At 44.6% G+C, this 21,449-nt stretch overlaps 1 protein-coding gene across 4 annotated transcripts in view; it reads right to left on the reverse strand.

Annotated features, from left to right (window-relative positions):
* PTP4A3 (protein tyrosine phosphatase 4A3) overlaps positions 1 to 21,449 on the reverse strand; it is an 80,364-nt gene that overhangs the window by 21,662 nt on the left and 37,253 nt on the right. For all 4 annotated transcript variants that reach the window (XM_056522861.1, XM_056522864.1, XM_056522862.1 and 1 more), the window contains exon 2: positions 15,365 to 16,040. In XM_056522861.1, coding sequence (XP_056378836.1) covers positions 15,365 to 15,469 — 105 coding nt within the window. In that variant the 5' untranslated portion in view covers positions 15,470 to 16,040. The remainder of the gene's footprint in view (positions 1 to 15,364; positions 16,041 to 21,449) is intronic.

The raw sequence follows: 21,449 nt of genomic DNA on the forward strand, positions 1-21,449 counted from the left end.
CCCGCTTATATAGAGCCGTAACCCCGCTTATATACAGAGCCGTAACCCCGCTTATATACAGAGACGTAACCCCGCTTATATACAGAAACGTAACCCCGCTTATATACAGAGACGTAACCCTGCTCATATACAGAGACGTAACCCCGCTTATATACAGAGACGTAACCCTGCTTATATACAGAGCCGTAACCCCGCTTATATACAGAGACGTAACCCTGCTTATATGCAGACATGTAACCCTGCTTATATACAGAGACGTAACCCTGCTTATATACAGAGACGTAACCCTGCTTATATACAGACGTAACCCTGCTTATATGCAGACATGAAACCCTGCTCATATACAGAGACGTAACCCTGCTCATATACAGAGATGTAACCCTGCTCATATACAGAGACGTAACCCTGCTTATATGCATAGACGTAACCCTGCTCATATACAGAGATGTAACCCTGCTTATTTACAGAGACGTAACCCTGCTTATATACAGAGACGTAACCCTGCTTATATACAGAGACGTAACCCTGCTTATATACAGAGACGTAACCCTGCTTATATACAGAGACGTAACCCTGCTTATATACAGAGACGTAACCCTGCTTATATACAGAGACGTAACCCTGCTTATATACAGAGACGTAACCCTGCTTATATACAGAGACGTAACCCTGCTTATATACAGAGACGTAACCCTGCTCATATACAGAGACGTAACCCTGCTCATATACAGAGACGTAACCCTGCTCATATACAGAGACGTAACCCTGCTCATATACAGAGACGTAACCCTGCTTATATACAGAGCCGTAACCCCGCTTATATACAGAGCCGTAACCCCGCTTATATACAGAGCCGTAACCCCGCTTATATACAGAGCCGTAACCCCGCTTATATACAGAGACGTAACCCCGCTTATATAGAGCCGTAACCCCGCTTATATACAGAGCCGTAACCCCGCTTATATACAGAGACGTAACCCCGCTTATATACAGAAACGTAACCCCGCTTATATACAGAGACGTAACCCTGCTCATATACAGAGACGTAACCCCGCTTATATACAGAGACGTAACCCTGCTTATATACAGAGCCGTAACCCTGCTTATATACAGAGCCGTAACCCTGCTTATATACAGAGACGTAACCCTGCTTATATACAGAGACGTAACCCCGCTCATATACAGAGACGTAACCCTGCTCATATACAGAGACGTAACCCTGCTTATATACAGAGCCGTAACCCCGCTTATATACAGAGACGTAACCCTGCTTATATACAGAGACGTAACCCTGCTTATATACAGAGACGTAACCCCGCTTATATACAGAGCCGTAACCCCGCTTATATAAAGAGCCGTAACCCTGCTTATATACAGAGACGTAACCCGGCTTATATACAGTTTAAAGAAGAACCTTTTATTTGGCCCATATCCTGCACATTCCCCATCACTAGTCCTCCAGCACCATGGTCATTATTCCAGCACAGCTGCATCTTTGTGTTTAATTACTGTAACAGGGTCATATGATCCCCAGCTACTGCAGCTACCTCTATAGTAACAGAATATATAGCAGTTATACACCTCCCCTCCAGCTCTATCTGTATACTGCTGCTACCTCTATAGTAACAGAATATATAGTAGTTATAAATCTTCCCTTCAGCTCTATCTGTATACTGCTGCTGCTCCTACCTCTATAGTAATCGAATATATAAAGTAGTTATACACCTCCCCTCCAGCTCTATCTGTATACTGTTGCTGCTACCTCTATTGTAACAGAATATAAGGAATTTATACATCTTCCCTCCAGCTCTATCTGTATACTGCTGCTACCTCTATAGTTATCGAAAATATAGTATACACCTCCCCTACAGCTCTATCTGTATACTGCTGCTGCTTCCTCTATTGTAACAAAGCTGAAGGGAAGGTGTATAACTACTATATATTCTGTTACAATAGAGGTAGCAGCAGCAGTATACAGATAGAGCTGGAGGGGAGGTGTATACTATATATTCGATTACTATAGAGGTAGCAGCAGTATACAGAGAGCTGGAGGGGAGGGGTATAACTACTATATATTCTGTTACAATAGAGGTAGCAGCAGCAGTATACAGATAGAGCTGAAGGGAAGGTGTATAACTACTATATATTCTGTTACAATAAAGGTAGCAGCAGCAGCAGTATACAGATAGAGCTGAAGGGAAGGTGTATAACTACTATATATTCTATCTGTATACTGCTGCTACCTCTATTGTATCAGAATATATAGTATTACCCCTCCCCTTCAGCTCTATCTGTATACTGCTGCTGCTATTTCTATGGGATTAGAAAATAAAGTAGTTATATCCCTACCAGCTCTATCTGTATACTGCTGCTATCTCTATGGCAGTGTTTCTCAACCAAGGTGCCTCCAGCTGTTGCAAAACTACAACTCCCATCATGTCTGGACAGCCAATGGCTCTATGGGATTAGAATATATAGTAGTTATAACCCTACCCTCAGTTCTATCTGTATACTGTTACTGCTATGTTAATGGGATCAGAATACATAGTAGTTATATGCCTCCCTTCCCAGCTCTATCTGTATACTGCTACTGCTATCTCAAATGTGATTACAGGTCCAATTACTTTCACCTCCTGGCAATAGTTCTCTAAATGCACACAGCATGAGAAAATGCATCAAAACTGCACAAAATGTAAACTGACCCCCCAAACCTTTTATGAGTAATCAGTTTACCTGGGTGAATTATGGGCACTCATTAAAGTGACCAGGTGCAGTGATCAGACTCCACCTCCTCTCTTTCTGCAAAGACAAAGGATTCATGGCAAACGTAGGCAGAATTAGGAAATAATTTCAGTGATGGAATTGCAATTTGTATGGCCGAAAACCTTGTGCCTGCAACATCAGCTAAACAGGTAAGCAACAAGGTGTACACAAGAACCTCTTTTTTTTCTCTAATGATAATTCCTCTAATATTAGCCCATGCTGCACTTTGTTAGCACAAAAAATAAAATAAATTAACCAGTGTAAGGTGTAGAAGACTGCAGATGTCTAGGGCAGTGTTTCCTAATCAAGGTGCCTCCAGCTGTTGCAAAACTACAACTCCCAGCATGCCTGGACAGCTAGTGTAAGTGCAGCTGAGGCAAAACTACAGCTCCCAGCATGCCCAGAGAGCCAGTGTAAGTGCAGCGGCTGCATAACTACAGCTTCCAGCATGCCCGCTCAGCCTTTGGCTGTCTGGGCATGTTGGGCGTTGTAGTTTTACAACCACTGGAGGCCCCCCGTTGACAAAACACTGATCTAGGGAGAAAAGGATGGCAACAGACATGTCTAGCAGCAGCTTACCCCCATCCCCCAATTCCGATCAAATGCACTGTAAGGCGAACCGAGCATGCACGTGTATGGGAAGCTGTAAGAGCGAGCTATCTGTGGAATCCATTCAGCCTGATTCTCCCATACACATGCACGCTCAGCCCTGCCGAGTGTGCACACATTTTTTTTCACAGAAGCTTCTTACCGGATATCCGATCTCCCATGATGCCCAGATGTGAAAACCACTGAACAAAGCCGGGCAGGAGAACATGGCGACACGAGCAATTTGCATGTCCAAAAACCACCAGACTGTACATGCAAATTGCTGATTCAGGATAACAAAACACAATGACAAAGCTAATTGTCGTGTACAGTACCCTGAAAATATAAGGGGGGATCATTACATACAGTATATTCAGAAGCAGCACCGCTGACGTGGAGGGGGGTCTCCTTTAACTTTTTAATATGTTGAGATTTTTAATTCCTTACCATTTACACCATCTCTGCTTGCTGTCAGTAAATGGGAACTTTTACATTAGGAGACTTGGCTGGGGATTTGTAATCATTGTCTATTGTTCCCCAACCAGCGGCTCTACGGCTGTTGCTGAACTACAACTGCCATCATGTATAGGAGTTGTATCAGTGCAGGCAACGTGTATTAAAGGGGTACTCCGGTGAAAAAACATTTCTTTTTTCAGATCAACTGGCTCCAGAAAGTTTAAACAGATTTTTTTTAAATTACTTCTATTAAAAAATCTTAATCCTTCCAGTACTTATCAGCTGCTGTATGCTCCACAAGAAGTTCTTTTCGTTTTGAATTTATTTTCTGTCGGACCACAGTGCTCTCTGCTGACACCTCTGTCCATGTCAGGAACTGTCCAGAGTAGAAGCAAATCCCCATAGCAAACCTATCCTACTCTGGACAGTTCCTAAAAAAGAACTTCTTGTCCAGCATACAGCAGCTGATAATCCTTAAAGTACTTAAGATTTTTTAATAGAAATAATTAACAAATCTGTTTTACTTTCTGGCACCAGCTGACTTGTAAAAAAAAAAAAAAAAAAAAAAAAAAAAAAAAAAAATATAGAATTCCACTGGAGTACCCCTTTAAATCATCTGAAAAGAAGAAATGAAAAGTTCATTCCTATACTTAAAAATAACAGGATAGGATGAGTGTTGGTCCCAAAGGTAAGGACCCCCACCTGAGAGTGAAGAGTCTGCAGTTCTGACCGTGCTATTTGTCCCCTTTCACGTTTTTTCCACTCAGAATTGTGCTCCCTCCTGGCTGTGAAGGGAACTGCAACAAGGACCCGTTCACTTTAGTGGCTAAACAAATGCAGCGGGCCTTCATTCTCAACATCGTAGGGGTCCGAAAGGTGGGACCCTTCACTGATGATAAAGTGATGGCATGTCCTGCTGCAGCGGTCACCAAACTGTGGCCCTCCAGCTCTTCCAAAGCTACAGCTTCAGGCATGCTGGGAGTTGTAGTTTTGCAACAGCTGGAGGCACCCTGACTGTCTAGACACAAAAAGGATAGTCTATATACAAATTGTAGCAAACCCTCAGATGTGAGAAAAAAACAACAACAACAACGACAACAACAACGACAACAACAACGACGACAACAACGACAACAACAACGACAACAACAACGACAACAACAACGACAACAACAACGACAACAACAACTAGGCCTGTACAAGTTTTCAGCCTTTGACTAACAGCAAGCAGAGATAGAAAAATAATGACACATTTAAGCCATGTAGGATTATAGAAAGTGCGGACAGGCAAGGAATGATCCGTGAATTTAGCTTATTCCTCGTACGTAGGGATAGTAGTGTTTGGTTCACACTCTGATAACGTGATATTGCAACATTTTTCAGAACATAAAGCAGGATCTAGGTGCATTTGAAGAAGCATTTCATGGACATTTTTTCCCCCTGATATAGTGCAGCATAAGCTAGAGAATAATGTAGAGGTCCTTGTGTAAGCACTTTGCTTACCTGTTTTAGCAAGTGCCAGGATGGGATTTTCAGCTATAATTGCAATTCAATAATAAATGATTTCTTAATGTTGCCTACATTTCCCAAGAACCTGACCGTGATTTTCCCAATTGCACCATTTTTGCTGCTGGAAAATGATGTAAAAAATTGAAAACAACTGCAAAAAAAATAAAAAATATCAACACAGCCTCAGGGAAGGTATACAACTACTATATATCCTGATCCCATAGAGATAGAAGCAGTATACAGATAGAGCTGAAGGTCGGTGTATAACTACTAACTATATACATATATATATATATATATATATATATATATATATATATATATATATACACACTGATTCTATAGAGATAGCAGCAGTATACAGAGAGCTGGAGGAGAGGTGTACAACTACTATATATCCTGATCCCATAGAGATAGAAGCAGTATACAGATAGAGCTGAAGGTCGGTGTATAACTACTATATATATACTGATCCTATAGAGATATCAGCAGTATACAGATAGAGCTGGAGGAGGGGTGTATAACTACTATATATCCTGATCCCATAGAGATAGATGCAGTATACAGATAGAGCTGGAGGTCGGTGTATAACTACTATATATACTGATCCTATAGAGATATCAGCAGTATACAGATAGAGCTGGAGGAGGGGTGTATAACTACTATATATTCTGATCCCCTAGAGATAGCAGCAGCAGTATACAGATAGAGCTGGAGGGGAGGGGAATGATCTGACAGGTGATGTTATCCTGTAATTCACAGGAACTAAGCTGACCCAAGACTGCTGCCAAGACTGTGATGTAGTTGTAGGATAAGCCTCACACTTTCCTGTCCGTTGCCCTCTGCTTCTTGTCTCCCCCCCCCCCCCCCCCCCCCAAATTCCCTTTTCGTATTTCCCTTGTTACTTCGCTGGACTGCAAAGGGTTAACCCGCACAGTAAACACAGCAGATTAATTGCATAGAGTTCGGCCATGGTCGGATGATAATTCGGCTCTTATTGTGCTCTCCAAATCCCATTTATTTTTAGTCCTCATCAGTTTAGGTTCCCAAACCTCCAGTAAAGTGGAGCGCTGTGTTTGGACGCCATCCACCTCTGCTAAACGCTGCCCAGGGATTTCACATGATGGCGTTTACTCAGGATCCACTAAAATAGCTCAGCACTGCCCGATGCCAAGTCCCGGCTGTACACATGGTGACAAGTGCTCCGAGCGGCAGATAAACAATAGACCCGCAGGAGGGAGGAGAACCTGTACTTCTAATTCCATGTCAGGTCCAAGGGCCCAATCCACACAGGCTGATAATAAGTGAGCACGATAATGGCGGCTGAACGACTAGTGATAAAGCACTACAACACCCAGCTTAATGGAACATAAAAATAATTAGGATCAGTCAAATAATTCATGTTACCACAAAGTCAGAACTGAGTTATATTACTAATCCTGTACTGATCCTGAGTTATATCCTGTATTATACTCCAGAGCTGTACTCACTATTCTGCTGGTGAGGTCACTGTGTACATACATTACATTACTTATCCTGTACTGATCCTTAGTTATATCCTGTATTATACTCCAGAGCTGTACTCACTATTCTGCTGGTGAGGTCACTGTGTACATACATTACATTACTTACCCTGTACTGATCCTGAGTTATATCCTGTATTATACTCCAGAGCTGTACTCACTATTCTGCTGGTGAGGTCACTGATTACATTACTTATCCTGTACTGATCCTGAGTTATATCCTGTATTATACTCCAGAGCTGTACTCACTATTCTGCTGGTGAGGTCACTGTGTACATACATTACATTACTTATCCTTACTGATCCCGAGTTATTTCCAGTATTATACTCCAGAGCTGTGCTCACTATTCTGCTGGTGAGGTCACTGTGTATATACATTACATTACTTATCCTGTACTGATCCTGAGTTATATCCTGTATTATACCCCAGAGCTGTACTCACTATTCTGCTGGTGGGATAACTGTGTACATACATTACATTACTTATCCTGTACTGATCCTGAGTTATATCCTGTATTATACTCTAGAGCTGTGCTCACTATTCTGCTGGTGGGGTCACTGTGTACATACATTACTTATCCTGTACTGATCCTGAGTTATATCCTGTATTATACTCCAGAGCTGTACTCACTATTCTGCTGGTGAGGTCACTGTGTACATACATTACTTATCCTTACTGATCCTGAGTTATATCCTGTATTATACTCCAGAGCTGTGCTCACTATTCTGCTGGTGAGGTCACTGTGTATATACATTACATTACTTATCCTGTACTGATCCTGAGTTATATCCTGTATTATACCCCAGAGCTGTACTCACTATTCTGCTGGTGGGATAACTGTGTACATACATTACATTACTTATCCTGTACTGATCCTGAGTTATATCCTGTATTATACTCTAGAGCTGTGCTCACTATTCTGCTGGTGGGGTCACTGTGTACATACATTACTTATCCTGTACTGATCCTGAGTTATATCCTGTATTATACTCCAGAGCTGTACTCACTATTCTGCTGGTGAGGTCACTGTGTACATACATTACTTATCCTGTACTGATCCTGAGTTATATCCTGTATTATATCCAGAGCTGTACTCACTATTCTGCTGGTGAGGTCACTGTGTACATACATTACATTACTTATCCTGTACTGATCCTGAGTTATATCCTGTATTATACTCCAGAGCTGTACTCACTATTCTGCTGGTGAGGTCATTGTGTACATACATTACATTACTTATCCTGTATTATACTCCAGAGCTGTACTCACTATTCTGCTGGTGAGGTCACTGTGTACATTACATTACTTATCCTGTACTGATCCTGAGTTATATATCAGACAGGAGGCTCATATCTTGCATTAATCTTTCTTTAATTAATGCCCATAGCAGAAAAATCTTTATACAAACGTATTTAATAAAATCTTTTTTAAAAAACTACATATCCCAGCAGTCCCCTGTGAACTCCTCCTCCTATCCCAGCATGCTGGCTGCTATATAAGGGACTGCTTGAAGATCCTCTTCCTCTTTCTTTCTGCTCATGGCAGCAAGTTAAGTATAATCTGTGTGTATTCATTGTATATTAATGTGTATTAATTGTGATTCCGGGTGTATTCAGGGTATCTAGGATTATGCCCTGTATACTCCGGCTGTTATTTTCTCTGTTGTTCTAATATTACTAATTTTTCGGGGTATATATATTTATATATATACCTATTTTTCTCTTGATACCTAGTTTTTCTTCATACTCTGTATTTTCTAAGCTTTCGCTACCTCTAACAGCGATTCCTGTCATATCTCTGTATTTGCCTCTATAGTATTGTCCCTCTATAGGCGCCATCTTACTTTCTATTCGCGCCGTCTTCTTACCTTCTTCCCGCCGCTCGACACCTTCGCGGGCTTCGCGATTTCAGGGGGCGTGTCCGGGTGACGCGCACCCTGCGACACGCCTTTCGGGATTCCGTGCGACCTATCACAGGTCTTACAGCCGTAGTCTCGCGAGATTACGGCTGTAAGCGCTGGTTGCTGGATCCCTCCTCCTCTCCCAGTCGCCAGTGTTGTGCGAGCGGTGAGAGGAGCGCCAGCATTATAGGTCCGGTCCCAGTTTTAGTACCTTCAGGTAGTTTATTATTAATAATAGCTAGTAGCATTAGCTCCTATAAACAGAACTACTATTATTTTACAGTCACTCTGTCTATCATGGCTGGTGAAAAACCCTCAGTCCCTTTCTCTACTCTGCCTGGCCAGACTAATGAGGGCATAGAGATTGAGGCTTCTCAGATCATGTCTGCGACCCAAATACAGGACTTGATTAACAAGTCCATTCAGGCAGCTCTGGCTGCAAATATGAGTTGTGATAATCCTTTAGCCTCTACCTCTAGAGAGGTGCCCGTGAGGGGTAAGGTCTCACATAAAAGAAAACATGTCTCTGGACATTCCGACTCCCCGGCAGGGGAAGCTTACAATGTGCCCCAGACAGAACCTGAACCGGTCTGTCGCACCCCGCATCCTAATGTACATTCTCGACCCTTGGGCCCCAAGGAGAAAACTTGTAAGGGGCAGAAGTCCGCCCGGCGGACGAAACCGGACTCATATGTCACGTCTACCGACGAGTCGTCCGGCGAGTCTGATGTGGCTGAGGCCACAGGCTCTGATTCTGATGAGGAAGATGCGGGGTTTACGGCTGATTATCCTGATGCCGAACCAGAGACGCCAAATGAGGCGATCCTAGATTCTCTGGGCCAACCTCTTTTCAGCCCGGATGCGATCACACACCCACGCTCCGGAGACTGGGCACCGCTACCACACGTAGCACAATATGTAGAATATTGGACTAGACGGGCTTTGGACCGCACGAACCGTAACAAATTGAGGGCTGAGTGCCCCAGACCCTGTGTAACCAAGAAGATTGCGGTCACGCCGGAGATAGATCCGGTTCTCCTCAAGTACCTGACACGATCAGGAAAGTATTCAAAGAAGGGGATTGAGAGATCATTTAAGTTGATCCAAGACCGCATTCTTGATCTTCTCGGCCCGCTCACAAAGATATTAAATCTTTCAGAGCAAGCGGCATCCACCGCCCAACCAGTAGACCTAGAGCAACTGAGAGGCTGGGCCCAACGTGCTATATGCATGCTGGGCAGTGCGAACACGGCCTGTTCTACTGAACGGAGACGGTCCATCCTGATGAAACTGGAGCCGCAGCTCTCCCACTTAGCGGAGAATGAGCCGGGTCCCTCCGCTGAAGGTCTCTTATTTGGAGATGACCTCATTAAAAATATTAACAAATTTGTCAGCCTGTTTTCCAGCCTAGATAAGGCGCAAAATTCTCTAAAAAAGACGGGCCAACCTGGTAAGGTTTTCGGCAAGGCCGGTAGAAGCAGAGGCCGATCTGCCGGCCGCAATGCCCCATATAGGCCCTACATTAGACCGGCACAGCAACAATTTGCTCCTGCTCAACCACAATATGCTCTGCCCGTGGTCCAACCGGCCCCTTTCTTTCCCCCTCGAGGGCGACCATGGAGAGGACGTGGAGGTCGCGGATTCCCCAGATCTCGCCCACCGACCGGTGAGTACTTTTTCAATTCCATACACATTGGTGGGGGGCAGGCTAAGATATTTTTTCCACGTCTGGTCCACGATTACAGCAGACGTTTGGATCCTCAATACGGTAGCTGGCTACCGGATAGAATTCCAATCTCTTCCCGAGTTGAATGTTATACCTCAACCCATACGATTCTCCGCGCAGAACGTAGCGCTCATAGACAACGAGCTCCAGGAGCTCTTGTCAAAACAAGCAGTACAAGAAGTAGACCCATTCTCCCCCGGATTTGTCAGCAACATCTTCTTGGTCAAGAAGAAAGATGGCGGTTACCGCCCGGTGATAAATCTGAGAGGTTTGAATCAACACGTGACTTACCGTCACTTCAAGATGGAAGGGATCCATCTGTTACGCGACCTCCTCTGGCCAGGAGACTGGTTAGTAAAAATCGATCTGAAGGACGCATATCTTACCGTCCCCATTCATCACACCTCTTAAAGATTCCTACGATTCCTATGGAGGGACCGAATGTGGCAGTTCACCTGCCTTCCATTCGGATTGTCATCGGCCCCCTGGTGTTTCACCAAGTTACTGAAACCGGTGATAGCGGCTCTTCGGAGCAGGGGGGTACGACTTATTATTTACTTGGACGATCTACTAATCATGGCCCGGTCCAGGGCACAGGCTGTGACTCACAGCCAATGGGCCCTTTCGTTGATGGAGGAATTGGGATTCCTCATCAATCACAAAAAATCGGTTCTGTCTCCCGCGCAGGAGATGGAGTTCCTGGGTTTCCTAGTGGATACCCAACGAGCCATCTTGATGTTACCAACATCCAAGTTGGCTTTGATTCGCAAGGAAATCAGAGCGACTTTGCGCAAAGGTCGAGTATCACTGAGGGTGATTGCACGCATTGTGGGCCTATTATCGGCCTCTATTCAAGCGATTTTTCCGGCCCCTCTTCACTATCGGGCCCTTCAGCGGCTCAAAGCTCTTCACCTTCGCCGGGGTCTTCGCTATGCGGACGAAGTTACCATCGGTCCGGAAGTTGTAGAGGAATTGCAGTGGTGGCTTCGACACGCTGTCGAATGGAACGGCAGGACTATCTTCAATGCCTGCCCGGACGTCATAATAGAGTCCGATGCGAGCCGCCACGGTTGGGGAGCTCGCTGCGGGCAAGACACCACAGGAGGGAGATGGTCCGCAGAGGAGTCTTCTCTCCACATCAATGCCTTGGAACTCTTGGCAGCATTCTTCGCTATCAGGAGCTTTCTCCCTCACCATTCCAATTGTTGCGTACTTGTACGCATGGACAATGTGGCGGCGGTTCAATATGTCAACCGCCTGGGAGGTACGAGGTCCAGAGTGCTGGCGGACATCGCGTCCACGTTCTGGCATTTCTGTTTATCCCGGGACATCATCCCGATTGCAGAATACCTTCCTGGTGTGTCCAACATCGTAGCAGATTGGAATTCTCGCTATTTGAAGGATTCCAGCGATTGGACGTTGGAACGATCTATTTTTCAGACTTTGAGGTCTCTTTGGGGTCCGTTACACACGGACCTCTTCGCATCCCGGCTCAATCGACAACTGCCTCGCTTTTACAGCTGGAGGCCGGATCCGGAAGCATCCGCAGTGGACGCATTCCGTCAGATATGGGAATTGGGGACGCACTATGCATTTCCCCCATTCAATATGATAACCAGAGTTCTTCTCCAAGTACTGAGTCAGAAGGCGACTGTGGTGTTGGTCACCCCTTGGTGGCCAACGCAACCATGGTTCCCCCCTTCTTTTAGGGATGGCGATCGACTATCCTCGTTTGATTCCTCACTCGCCTCACCTTCTCACGACCCCAACCAAGGGTCCTCATCCCCTGATATTGGAGGGCAACCTTCCACTCCTCGCGTGGTTGGTTTCGGGGTCCCGGATGCCGGTGGTGACCTTTCGCAATCGGCTAGAGACCTCCTTGCCTTGGCCTGGGCCCCAGGGACTAGATCGGCATATCGATCAGCCTGGGCATTGTGGGTTCGTTGGTGTGATAGACGGCAAGTTGATGCCGTTCATGCACCTGTTTCAGTGATAGTGAATTATTTAGCAGACTCTTTTGAGTCTGGGAAATCCTACAGTTCACTAAACGTCTACAGATCCGCTATATCGGCGTATCATTGCCCGGTGGACGCGTTACCGGTGGGCAAACATCCTTTGGTATGTAGACTCTTACGAGGCGTAAGATTTAAACGTCCTCCCCGTCCTAGGTACCAGTCTACTTGGGATGTCTCCCTTGTGTTGGATTTATTTTCCTCCTGGGAGGATAATGACACACTCGCTTTAAAGTTGCTATCCATCAAGCTTACTACACTGTTATGTTTAGTATCCATAAAACGGGTGTCGGATGTAAAGGCGCTGGATATTTCCAGGCGACAATTTTCGCCGGAAGGGGTACGGTTTTCGGTGGTTCGTAGGACTAAGACGGGACTTCAATCCGTCTTCTATCCCTTTTTTCCTGATCACCCACGTCTGTGTGTAGTACGCTGTCTACAATCGTATGAGTCGCGGACCGCGACTTTGAGACCTGAATCTTACAATCAGTTGTTGATATCATATGTCAAACCTCATCTTCCGGTATCCTCGGCCACTTTGGCCAGGTGGGTGAGGTCGGCCATGGAAATGGCTGGGATCGATATCTCTCTTTTTGGGGCCCACTCTTCTAGAGGGGCTATGGCCACCAAGGTGGTCACTTCAGGAGGTTCACTTTCGGATCTTCTATTGGCCGCTGATTGGTCGTCCGAGACGACTTTTCGGCAATTTTATTTTAGACCTCAAACACACGTCTCTGTGTCTGTTCTATGACATATTTGTTATTATTTCTGTATGTAAGCACTGTTAGCTTTAAACTTGCAAGATATGAGCCTCCTGTCTGATATATAAATCGAGATTTTCCTAGCTAACGTGACGGAAAATATAAGTTATATGAAGACAGGAGGCGAGTATCTTCCCTCCCTACCCTCCCTGTTATGGTGTTTTTGTTTTCCTTCCAGGGTATTGAAAGGAGAAGACGAAGACAGCGGTGTTTCGGTGCAGCCTGATATGTTCTGTTGCAATTGTTCCTTAACAGTTTCGTTCCCGGTTTTCGGTCCTGTTGGCCGGAGGTTCGGAGATACCGAGGAGGAGCTGTCCCGGATTCCGGCGTTCCGTGGTTCTGGTGACGGTCATGCAATTCGCATAAAGAAAGAGGAAGAGGATCTTCAAGCAGTCCCTTATATAGCAGCCAGCATGCTGGGATAGGAGGAGGAGTTCACAGGGGACTGCTGGGATATGTAGTTTTTTAAAAAAGATTTTATTAAATACGTTTGTATAAAGATTTTTCTGCTATGGGCATTAATTAAAGAAAGATTAATGCAAGATACTCGCCTCCTGTCTTCATATAACTTATATTTTCCGTCACGTTAGCTAGGAAAATCTCTATTTATATCCTGTATTATACTCCAGAGCTGTACTCACTATTCTGCTGGTGAGATCACTGTGTACATACATTACATTACTTATCCTGTACTGATCCTGAGTTATATCCTGTATTATACCCCAGAGCTGTACTCACTATTCTCCTGGTGAGGTCACTGTGTATATACATTACATTACTTATCCTATACTGATCCTGAGTTATATCCTGTATTATACTCCAGAACTGTAATCACTATTCGGCTGGTGAGGTCACTGTGTACATACATTACATTACTTATCCTGTACTGATCCTGAGTTATATCCTGTATTATACTCCAGAGCTGTACTCACTATTCTGCTGGTGAGGTCACTGTGTACATACATTACATTACTTATCCTGTACTGATCCTGAGTTATATCCTGTATTATACTCCAGAGCTGTACTCACTATTCTGCTGGTGAGGTCACTGTGTACATACATTACATTACTTATCCTGTACTGATCCTGAGTTATATCCTGTATTATATTCCAGAGCTGTACTCACTATTCTGCTGGTGAGATCACTGTGTACATACATTACATTACTTATCCTGTACTGATCCTGAGTTATATCCTGTATTATACCCCAGAGCTGTACTCACTATTCTGCTGGTGAGGTCACTGTGTACATACATTACATTACTTATCCTGTACTGATTCTGAGTTATATCCTGTATTATACTCCAGAGCTGTACTCACTATTCTGCTGGTGAGGTCACTGTGTACATACATTACATTACTTATCCTGTACTGATCCTGAGTTATATCCTGTATTATACTCCAGAGCTGCACTCACTATTCTGCTGGTGACGTCACAGTGTACATACATTACTTATCCTGCACTGATAATACAGAATTATGGATAATATGGAAGAAGAGATCAGTATTTAAACTTTTTACAAGGTCCATCAGTCTACAGAATATGAAGAACTACTACATTTTGGCGAGGAAGTCAAAACATAGAATATGAACTGTAAGGCCTACTGGCTGCAGCAGGAGCCTCCCCCCTTTGCCCTGTCTGCAGTAGAACATAAAGACCCATCCCTGGTTAGACCCTGCCCTCTTAAAGGGGTATTCCAGGAAAAAAAATTTTTTTTTACATCAACTAGCTCCAGAAAGTTAAAACAGATTTGTAAATTACTTCTATTAAAAAATCGTAATCCTTCCAATAATTATCAGCTGCTAAAGTTGAGCTGTCTGGAAACAGTGCTCTCTGCTGACATCTCTGCTTGTCTCAAGAACTGCACAGGGTAGAAGAGGTTTGCTATGGGGATTTGCTTCTACTCTGGACAGTTCCCGAGACACGTGTCATCAGAGAGCACCTAGACAGAAAAGAACAACTCAACTTCAGCAGCTCATAAGTACTGAAAGGATTAAGATTTTTTAAAAGAAGTAATTTACAAATCTGTTTAACTTTCTGGAGCCAGTTGATATATATATATAAAAACAAGTTTTTCCCTGGATAACCCCTTTAACATGATAATATTCTTCCATCTCTACTTACCTCTATGAAGGTATTCATTGTAGCGTTTGTGGGGTTATGGGTGATCAGGAAGCGCATGTTTTTATAGCAGACTTCCACTGGAGCTGGGCGATTAATCCGAGCCATGGCAAGACGCTCAAAAGAGATACAAAGGAGCAGATAAAAACGTACAAAAAAAACTCAGAAAACACAAATATTGTGCAAAATATCTAAAAAACACCCAAACCAGTAAAGGGGTTGGGAGGCTGTACAGGAACGGCTCTGATATAACAAGAACCGGCTGCCCGTCTACAAGGCTCAGGGTCAGTATCCAAATTCTCCAAAATGTTCTTAACACTTAAATTTCCAAGACTTTTTCCTTCCGTATGGTAGAAAAAAAAGCCCAAAAACTTTGCAATAAGTCCTGGCAGTTCAGGGGCGATAACAGATCATCCTTCTGGAACGATTACGTTACCCCATCTGGATAGACTGTGAATTTTACAGCCGGGACGGACTGTGAGCGGGAGACAGGGCTCCGGAGACACAAGAGTCTTCTGCTGGAGGAGATGTGAGCGCAGAGGCCTCTAATGGTGCGCGCTGACCGCGAGCCGGCTCCTGAGCAGCAGGCAAAGCATGGAATTCATGCGGAGAGGCGGTGTTGGGCGTGACAGTATTCAAAGGTATTTTTCAGGAGCTCCATATATCACCGACGTCAGAACTGGAGAAGAAACGGAAAGAATTGTTAGATAGGAGTCACAGTGTAACATAAGACAACAATAATAACGGTAGAACTTCACAGCAGGCTGGAAAGCAAGAAGTAATATACAGAATGTGTGTTATACTGAAACCTATTGGAATATCACGTTTAAAGGGGTACTCCGGTCCCGAGACATCTTATCCACCGTGGGGGTCCCGCCACCGTGGACCCCCGCAATCTTGTATTCGCCACCCACCTGTTTGAGCTGCACGTTGCGGTGCCAGCTCACAAACAGCCAGGTGGCGACCATGGGGCCGGAGTATTGTGATGTCATGACTCCGCCCCTGTGTGACATCGCCCCCGCTATGCAAGTCTATGGGAGGGGGCGTGACGTCACGATACTCCGGCGGGACCCCCGCGGTAAGACATCTTATCCCCTATCCTTTGGATTGGGGATAAGAGGTCTCAGGGCCGGAGTAACCCTTTAAAGGGAATGTTTCATAAAAAAAATGTCCTCTTGCTGACCTGCCCAAATTTCATTTTTGGGTAATTTCCTTCAAGCCCACTAATAGCCATAACTCTTAGTTTTTGCAGGACCAATTACACTCCTAATTTTTTCATAATATATACAGACCTGAGAATTTAACAATGACCCCCAGTGTGTGTAGAATATAAAATACATACACTTATATGAAACAAAATTTTATTCTTTTATCATTTATATATACATTTTGTAATTTTGATATTTCTATACTCATTTTTTCATATAGCTTGCAGGACTGTTTTTGTGCCTATAGTTTTACACTTTTTACTCCTTGGGTATAGGAAATATTACAGTAACCTCTGCATCCTACTTTTGATTCCTGCTTTTATAAAACAAAAAAAATTATATATTTATATTTTCCTGGTTTCAATAGCAAATCTGTTTATTCTGTTTTACTCTGATTCTATTTTTTATTTAAATTTGGAAAAATGAGGGGGGGGGTGATATGCACTTCTAGTATGGAAGGGGTTAATTTATATTTGTTGGATAACAAAAAAAACAAAAAAAACAATACTGCATTATTTAGTTCCCTTTGGGGAATTGTATGAGCAATCATTTGATTGCTTATACAGATCTATGCAGGACATGTGTACTTGTGTATTTAGATGCAGTTGTCCATTTTGACAGCAGTGTCAAAAAGGGTTAATAGATTACCGTGGTTATAAGGGTTGGCCCATGGCTACTTAAATCAGCCAGGGGCCACCAGGGATGGAGTCAGGAGCCCGCTCCTGGCATGTACATGATTGCCATGGCGCCTTACGGCAGTTTGTCTCAAGCTGTTGCAATGCTAAAACTCCCACATTGCCAGGACAGACTAAGGAAGTCCGGGCATGCTGGAAGTTGTAGTTTTGCAACAGCTGGAGACAAACTTGTTGGAAAGCATTGCCTTAAGGGGTCAAATCTAGTTTAAAAAAAATTATATTAAAAAAAAAAATGATCCTTCTAATTTTCCATTTTACTATCTATATTTCAAAATAATGCTAAAATCTTGCAGTTTTCATTCGCAACACTAGGTCTAAAACTGAGCCGAGACTTCCTGTTCTGTCCGTGATAAGGAGGAGGCTGCTGGAAAGTGACAATAGATGAAGCGCATAGCTCAGCCTCCCTCTCCTTGTGGTATGACCGCTGCACATGTCAGTGTTCGCCGAGTAACATTTCCCATTAAAGGGGTACTCCTATGGAAAACTTTTTTTTTTTAAATCAACTGGTACCAGAAAGTTAATTTGTAAATCACTTCTATTAAGAAATCTTAATCCTTTCAGTACTTTTTAGGGGCTGTATACTAAAGAGAAATCCAAAAAAGAAATGCATTTCCTCTGATGTCATGACCACAGTGCTCTCTGCTGACCTCTGCTGTCCATTTCAGGAACTGTCCAGAGCAGGAGAAAATCCCCATAGCAAACATATGCTGCTCTGGACAGTTCCTAAAATGAACAGCAGAGGTCAGCAGAGAGCACTGTGGTCATGACATCAGAGGAAATGCATTTCTTTTTTGGATTTCTCTTTAGTATACAGCCCCTAAAAAGTACTGAAAGGATTAAGATTTTTTTAAATAGAAGTGATTTACAAAATCTGTTTAACTTTCCGGCACCAGTTGGTTTAAAAAAAAAAAAGTTTTCCACGGGAGTACCCCTTTAATGTCAATAGGACATCTCCTGTCTATTGTTGCCCATGTCTATGTGGCTTGCTGTAAAGCAAATGTCTTAATGCTGTTAAGAACAGTTCAGACTAGATAGCCGCTGCGATTATCACATACTAAAAATTAAAAAGTTGTTTTGCAACAGCTGGAGGCACACTGGTTAGGAAAGCCGGTAGGGAGATGGACTCCTCCCCTAGGGACAGGAAACCTAGAGCACAAAAGGAAGCACAACCCTCCATAGCCTCAATGAATTACCGAGACCCATTAAGAGCCTACATGTTAAATTGACTTCCTATAAATAAACTAAAACTACTAAAAATAAACGACACCATGTGGTCATAAAGTAAATCTACAAAATAGAATAATTTTAGAAGAAAATGAAACATATCAATGTATATACATCCACATTTAGATTACTTCTCACCCGTGTAAACAAGAAACCGCGTGCACAGAAATAAAGAGGGGTCAGAATGCCGCGGTGCCGTCGTGACTACGAGGAAGCAGAATTAACGGCGAGTAATTACCGGCTTTTTACCCCGTCACAACAGCAGAGAGAATACCAGAATTAGGGTGGGACCACCGCCTGCAGGACCTTACGTCCAAAAGAGAAGAAAAATCAAAAAAGTCAAAGGGGTACTCCGCTGCTCTGCGTTTGGAAAGAATTCTGGAGTCGGCGCCAGGAGCGTGTGACGTCATTGCCCCGTCCCCTCCCATAGACTTGCATTGAGGGGGCGGGGCTACGACATCACAAGCTCCTGGGCTACGACATCACAAGCTCCTGGGCTACGACATCACAAGCTCCCGGGCTACGACATCACAAGCTCCCGGGCTACGACATCACAAGCTCCAGGGCTACGACATCACAAGCTCCAGGGCTACGACATCACAAGCTCCCGGGCTACGACATCACAAGCTCCTGGGCTACGACATCACAAGCTCCTGGGCTACGACATCACAAGCTCCCGGGCTACGACATCACAAGCTCCCGGGCTACGACATCACAAGCTCCCGGGCTACGACATCACAAGCTCCCGGGCTACGACATCACAAGCTCCAGGGCTACGACATCACAAGCTCCTGAGCTACGACAACACAAGCTCCTGGGCTATGACCTCACAAGCTCCAGGGCTATGACATCACAAGCTTTGACCAGAGTAGGCGCGTTCAGCTTAGGAAGGCCGTTGACCCTCCCAGCTCAAAGCAAGTGAAACCGACTATGCCAGACCCGCCCCCGCAGCCAGGGAACACCAGCAAACGACCGGAGCACGCAGACCCCACTTCAGCAGACCTCCTGAGAACTCCCAGGTGCAAATAAAACTATGCGCCGCAGCCAGGCAGAACGGGCATGCAGCCGCAGCACACTAGAGCGAGGACGGAGGGGGCAGCGCGAGATTATAAATCTTGACTGGGGACATGACGGAAAGCTCCCAACCAGGAGCTACTGGAGGCTCTGCTAACCCTGACCCTTCACAGGGAAGGGACTTCCAGGCCTCCTCTCCGTCACATCCCCATCAGGGACATGGACTGCTCCAGGCTTCCCATGGGGACAGGAAACCACTGAGGCTATGGAGGGTTGTGCTTCCTTTTGGGCTCTAGGTTTCCTGTCCCTGGGGGAGGAGTCCATCTCTCTGGTGGTGCGGTCATGGCGGGTGGAAATACTGCTATTTGCTTTTGTCCGTGGCTTGTCAGAAGCCCCATAAGGTCCTCGGGTGACGATATGGGGCCCCGTACAAAGCCTTTAGCTGGAAGGGCATGCTGGGAGTTTAAAAGGGTTATCCAGGAAAAAAACTTTTTATATATATATTAACTGGCTCCAGAAAGTTAAACAGATTTGTAAATTACTTCTATAAAAAAAAAAAAAATCTTAATCCTTCCAGTACTTAGCTGCTGAAGTTGAGTTGTTCTTTTTTGTCTAACGGCTCTCTGTGGACACCTGTCTCGGGAGCTGTCCAGAGTAGGAGCAAATCTCCATAGCAAACCTCTTATGCTCTAGACAGTTGCTGAGACAGACAGAGGTGTCAGCAGAGAGCACTGTTGTCAGACAGAAAAGAACAACTCAACTTCAGCAGCTGATAACTATATGAAGGATTAAGATTTTTTATTAGATGTACTTTACAAATCTGTAACTTTCTGGAGCCAGTTGATCTTAAAAAAAAAAAAAAAAAAGGGTTTTACTGGAATACCACGAGTGTTGAAACAGCTGGAGGCACACTGTCTTAGAATATGTGTAGATCCCTCAGCCTTGCAGATGGCTTCCGTTCAGAGCTCTTTGTGGCCCCCATGGACCGACCTTTATTGAATGGCAGTCGCGGCTCTTTCGCTGATCTAAACGCGGCTTCCGATGAGGTCTCTATATTTAGCCGATCACATGGCCGCTCCAGGGTAAGATGCACAAAGCACATGTTCATCAAGTGACTGAAAGGGGGGGAGAAGGCAGAACAATCGGAGGATACCACCCAAGGTGACATCATTGTGGAAGCCACAGGTCCCAAGTGTTGGGCTATATATAGCAGGACCCATACAATGACCAGTGAGTCAACCTGTAAATCAGGAACAAGCGCATCACCGGTCACCGACTCCTCTTCTGGTGACCCCACATGACGGAGTAGGCAGCTCTGCTGGTGGGGGGTGCCTCCAGCTGTTGCACAACTACAACTCAGGTGCCACTAGGGGGAGCTTAAGAGCTTGGTGGAGACAGAGCATTTACCTTTTACTCTATATCAGTGTTTCCCATCCAGGGTGCCTCCAGCTGTTGCAAAACTACAACTCCCAGCATGCCCGGACAGCCGAAGGGAAAGAGCCTCCCCATAGATAAGATATCTCCCCCCCATATACACAAGATACCTCTCCCCCCCATATACACAAGATACCTCCCCCCCCATATACACAAGATACCTCCCCCCCCCATATACACAAGATATCTCGCCCCCATATACACAAGATATCTCCCCCCCCATATACACAAGATATCTCCCCTCCATATACATAAGATATCTCCCCCCCATATACATAAGATATCTCCCCCCCATATACATAAGATATCTCCCCCCCCCATATACATAAGATATCTCCCCCCCCCATATACATAAGATATCTCCCCCCATATACATAAGATATCTCCCCTCCATATACATAAGATATCTCCCCCCCATATACATAAGATATCTCCCCCCCATATACATAAGATATCTCCCCCCCCATATACATAAGATATCTCCCCCCCCATATACATAAGATATCTCCCCCC

This window comes from Hyla sarda, chromosome 5 (assembly GCF_029499605.1).
Source record: "Hyla sarda isolate aHylSar1 chromosome 5, aHylSar1.hap1, whole genome shotgun sequence".
NCBI classification, from domain to species: domain Eukaryota; kingdom Metazoa; phylum Chordata; class Amphibia; order Anura; family Hylidae; genus Hyla; species Hyla sarda.